Source organism: Mastomys coucha, unplaced genomic scaffold (assembly GCF_008632895.1).
Source record: "Mastomys coucha isolate ucsf_1 unplaced genomic scaffold, UCSF_Mcou_1 pScaffold22, whole genome shotgun sequence".
Taxonomy (NCBI): domain Eukaryota; kingdom Metazoa; phylum Chordata; class Mammalia; order Rodentia; family Muridae; genus Mastomys; species Mastomys coucha.
In genome coordinates, this window is record NW_022196905.1 from 242606928 (window position 1) to 242612397 (window position 5470).

At 41.9% G+C, this 5470-nt stretch overlaps 1 protein-coding gene across 9 annotated transcripts in view; it reads right to left on the minus strand.

The window, feature by feature from the left end:
• Window positions 1-5470, minus strand: part of Terb1 (telomere repeat binding bouquet formation protein 1) — a 62491-nt gene that overhangs the window by 28770 nt on the left and 28251 nt on the right. For all 9 annotated transcript variants that reach the window (XR_004110252.1, XR_004110251.1, XM_031341105.1 and 6 more), the window contains exon 13: window positions 2611-2963. Coding sequence is in view for 7 of the 9 variants with exons in the window: in XM_031341105.1 (XP_031196965.1) it covers window positions 2611-2963 (353 nt within the window). In the remaining 2 variants the exon portion in view is untranslated. The remainder of the gene's footprint in view (window positions 1-2610; window positions 2964-5470) is intronic.

Consider the following 5470-nt stretch of genomic DNA (forward strand, 5'->3'; position numbering starts at 1 on the left):
AGAGAGAGAGAGAGAGAGAAAGAGAGAGACAGGCCTTGGAGCAGAAGGCAAGGCTGGCCCCAAAACATATATGAGCCTTTTGCAGTCTCCTACCCATGAGAAGTAAGGTTAAAATTACCCCAAGAATGGTCTTGAAGACAGAGCTCCCATGCCATACTCCTAAGCCTTGTAATGAGTTCTGACAAAAGTGTAAATTTTCCATTTTTTGTTTGTTTGTTTTTGGTTTTTTGAGACAGGGTTTCTCTGTGTAGCCCTGGCTGTCCTGGAACTCACTCTGTAGACCAGGCTGGCCTCGAACTCTGAGATCCACCTGTCTCTGCCTCCCAAGTGCTGGGATTAAAGGCGCCACCACTGCCCCACTGTTTTTGTTGTTGTTGTTGTTGTTATTTTTGTTTTTGTTTTTTTGTTTTTTGGACAATGGTCAAAAGCCTAAATGCACTTCCTCTGACACTCTGGACTTTTTTCTCTTTCCTTGACGTTCTCCTCCTCTCCCACCATAAAGCTCCTATTGACCTTCTTTGCTCCAAATGCTAGCTTTTGCAGCCCCTAACATAAACACTCATAGCTCTCCCTCTTTTCTTCTCCATCTCTCATCCTGGCAGCAGCTGAGATTTGCTGCCTGCCTGCCTTGTTTTCCTTCCACACTCTAATAAAACTGTCCTTGAACTTGAAGAAAGAAATCTTGCAAAGGAAGAAAGGAGTGACAGTGTACTCCAGACAGACTTAAGTACTGCAGCTGTCAGACAAACATAACAAAGGTTTAAGATAGAAAGCTGCATGCCTGTATCCTACTTACTGCCTGTGAAGTGGAAAGGGCAGTGCTGGAAACAGAACTGGGGAAATTAAAGGAAACCCAGCAGAATGGAGGTAGCAGAGGTGGCGCACGCCTTTAATCCTAGCACTTGGGAGGCAGAGGCAGGGGGATCTCTGAGTTCGAGGCCAGTTTGGTCTATATAGAGTTCCATGACAGCCAGGGCTACACAGAAACCCTGTCTTGAAAACAAACAAACAAACGCAAACCCAAATTGATTTTCATCCCACTCTACTCTCTTCACTACAGTAAATTTCCAAATGAGTATTTGCAATATTACTGCCAGGTTGAATGCTTCCATTATTACTTCAAGTACAGGGACTTATTTGAGTTTTCTTTTGTAAGCAGCATAATTTCTAAAATTCAAATTTGATTATGGTCTTAGGGTTTCTTTTTTTTTGTTTGTTTTAGTTTTTCGAGACAGGGTTTCTCTGTATAGTCCTGGCTGTCCTGGAACTTAGGGTTTCTATTGCTGTGATGAAACATCATGACTGAAAAGCAAGTTGAGGAGACAAGGGTTTATTTGGCTTCAACTTCCATGTTGCACCCCACCACTGAAGGAAGTGAAGACAGGAACTTGAACAGGGCAGGTAACTGGAAGCAGAAGCTGATGAAGAGGCCATGTGCTGACACTGGCTTGCTTCACAATGCTTGTTCAGTCTGCTTTCTTAGAGAATCCAGGACCATCAGCCCAGGGATAGCAACACCCACAATGGGTTGGACCCTCCCCCATCAATCCCTAATGAAAAAAATGCCCTACAGGCTTTCATATAGCCTGATCTTGTGGAGGTATTTCCTTAATTGAAGTTTCCTCCATTCAAATGACTTCAGCTTTTATCAAGTTGATATAAAACTATCAAGCACACGTATTTCACTCAATTTAAAGTCTTCAGGAGCTTAGGATGTAATTCAATTGGTAGAATGTTTGCCTAACATGCACAAAGCCCTGGTTTTGATCACCAGCACCATTTAAGCTGGGGGACGGACAGGGGTAGTAGTATACACAGGATGGTAAAGGTCATCCTGGACTATACAGGTTGTTGGGGTTTTGTTGTTGTTGTTGTTTGTTTGTTTGTTTGTTTTCTGTATTTGTGAGTCATGAGATCTTGTTTCAAAAGAAAAAATAAAGCAAAAAATGTCATTAGTGGTTCTCCATAATTAAACCCCAAAACCTGAGAATATGCAACGCCTTTGATAAACTAGCATCTATACCCCCTCTTCCAAACTCATTGGTCATTTTTTTTTTAAACTCTAGAGCTGGGAATATATAGCTTAGTTGGTAGAGAAATTACCCAATATCAGTAGGTCATGGGTTCAATCCCCAACACTGCACACAACTGGGAGAGGTTATCAAATACCAGCACTTGGGAGATAGAGGTAGGAAGATCAAAATTTCAAGGTCACCCTCAGCTACGTAGCCAGCTTGAGATGTAAGAGATCCTATCTCAATTTTATTTCCTCTCACATCCACACTCATGACAAGCAACCCTAATTAAAAGCAGCCAGGCACACAGCACATAGCACTAAAGCCATGGAAGTAGGAAGAAGACTTATTAGAAAGAAGAAAGGGATTGGCAGGAAGAGGAGAGAAATAAGAATATTCTGAAGGGGAAATATGATAAAGAACATTTTATATGGATGAAATTGTAAAAGGATAAATACATTGAAAAAAGGAAACAAAGGGAATTCCTACTCTAGGGTCCTCCAAATACCATGTTTAATCATTCCTGTATCCACAGTGCATAACAACATGACACTCAATAAATACTTATTGAAGCCCTATAATCATTAAACTATACCTTGATGGAGAAACAGAATCCTTTTGGTCAAAAGTTTTTTCTTCATTTAAGTTTTGAGCACAGCTTGGAGTAGTTTTATGTACAATCTTATTTTGCCCTTTCTCCTTATAGAAAGGATTAACTGGGTTTGTGTTCTTTTTCAGAGTCTTCAGTTGGTTTTCATTAGCACAAGCGGTAGACATGATTTCACTGGGCTTATATCTGCGAAGCTCTCTAGACTGGTTTATATCCTCAGCTTCTGCTCTGGTACCTCCAATACTATCTGCACAGAGATGTTTCAAATTGGTCTGAATGTTTACTTTCACAGATGGGGTAGTATCCTTATATTGTCCATTCCCATTTTGTTGTTTCTCCTACAATGTAAGAAACAGCAAGTAAATAATTTCAATACAGTCATTTCCTTATAATATCTTACATCCTTAATATAAAAACTTTGATTGATAATGGAACATAGTAAAAAAATAATTTACATTAAGAGGAAAATTTATTTATTTAATAAATGATGTTGATAGAATCAGAAGTGAGGAGGACACAACATCTATCCCATCACCTGGAGTAACTGGGACCAGTGGGGACCCAGGCATACAAGGAACTCCACCAGACTAATGGCAAGGATTCTTTCTGTTCTGTGTGGGGCATAAAGTCTGCAGCCAGTCCCACAACAGCCAGAGGAAGCTCCACTCCCAGGCACTCTAACACCCAGGATCATAGATTCAGAGATGAGGAGGACACAACATCTGTCCCAACACTGGGAGTAACAGGGACCAGCAGGACCCAGGCACACAGGAACTCCGCCAGACCAGTGGCAAGGGTTCCTTCTGGAACACCAAGGCAAAGTCAACTGGATGGTCTTGAGGCTACCCCACCGTAAAGGGTCAGCCCCTACTGACCTGGCTTGCAGCACCACCAAGATGGTGACATGATTCAGCCTGCCAAGGGTGTAGGGGAGGAGCTAGAGACTTCTTTTATAGTTATTAGATCTCTGAAAGCTCTCCTCTTTTTGGCTTGGAAGAGATTTTATGGAAGGAGCTCCAGGTAAAAGATAGGGATTCTCTTTGAGCTTGCAGGAACAACAGAGAAGCAGCTGGCAGGACACAGGTAAAACAGAATTCTAGGAAAGAGAGTTAAGGAGCCCTCTTGGATTTGGAGGAACTCAAGAGAAAAGTAGAGTAGCTCAGTAGAATGCCACAGAGAGAAAAAGGTTTCTAAACAGCTGGCAGTTTAGTTGTAGAATAAGGCTTGTAAATAGATATTTTGTATATAGTTCAGAAAATAAAGTTACCTCACTAAACTAGCAGGTTTTTACTTCAGCTTATACCTCCCATGTATTTACTGGTATAAATATTAGATTTAAACAGTTACACAGAGTTTGAGTTTAGAATGACGACTACATTCTAGGAATATAGTAGTTGTCTTAGCTATTACTGTTGATGTGATTAAACACCAAGACGAAAAACATCTTGGGGAAAAAAAGGCTTATACTTCCTTATCACTGTTCATGCTCCAAAGTCAGGACAGCAATGCAAATAAGGCAGGAGCTGATGTTGCAGGAGCCACACACGAGTGCTGCTTTCTGGGTTGCTTCACATGGATGGCTCAGTCTGCTTTCTTTTTCTTTTCTTTTCTTTTTTTCTTTTTTTTTTTTTTTTTCGAGACAAGGTTTCTCTGTGTAGCCCTGGCTGTCCTGGAACTCACTCTGTAGACCAGGCTGGCCTCGAACTCAGAAATCGTCTGCCCTCTGCCTCCCAAGTGCTGGGATTAAAGGCATGCTCCAGCACTGCCCGGCCAGTCTGCTTTCTTACTATCTAGAACAACTAGCCCAGGAGTGGCCCTACCCACAATGGGGCGAGCCCTCCCACATCAGTCACTAATTAGAGAATGCCCCACAGGCTTGCCTACAGCCCAATTTTATGGAGACATTTTCTCAACTGAGGCTCCCTCTATTCTGATTACTTCACTTTGTGTCAAGGTGACAGAAAACTAGCTAGAATAGCTGACAACTTAATACACAAATGTATCACTGTTAAGCCACAACCTTAAGATTATACATTAATAAAGACATCACAATATAGAACATTTTACAAATCAGTCTGTAGTGACAATTTTGGCATTTTGGTCTCTTTAAAAAACACAGAAATATTATATGTTTTTGTTTTAATCCCACGTGTGAGATATGGGGCTGCTTCAGATTGTCCACAATTTGCTCTTAGCAAGGGCATGATTTTGCCAGTGGCAGATAGTTTCTGTGATTGTTTGATGTTTGCAATTCTGGGGACTTTTCAGAGGGTCCTGAGAGGTGGGCTGGGCTGTTGGTTGCCATTTGTTAAGTAGTCATGTGCAAAGAGGAGGAGGAAGGAAGAAGAAGAGGAAGGAGAGGAGGAAGGAGAGGAGGTGGCGAAAGAGGAGGTTGAGGAGATGAAGGAAGAAGAGGAAGAGGAAGAAGAAAAGAAGAAGAGGAGGAGGAAGAAGAAATAATAATAACTAGATATCCTGATGGCAAAGATCAAACTTGTCCTAAGGAACTCTACACCCCTAATCAGCAGAAATAGTCTAATGATAATGTCACCCCCTTCCCCCTCTATCTTTGTCTTCCTGAGTAGTGTTAGGGGTTTGAAAGGGTGGAAAAAAGAATCCCCAAAGTTGCCAAAGTCTGGTCACACCAGTCCTACAGCCTTATAAACTTTAAAAGTTGCCTCTTGGGCTGGAGAGATGGCTCAGCAGTTAATAGCACCGACTGCTCTTCTGGAGGTCATGGGTTCAAATCCCAGCAACCATATGGTGGCTCACAACCTTTGGGCCAGAGTGAGTGGGGCCCAGAGCGAGAGGGAGAAGGGAAGGAGGAAAAAAAAGCATATATATA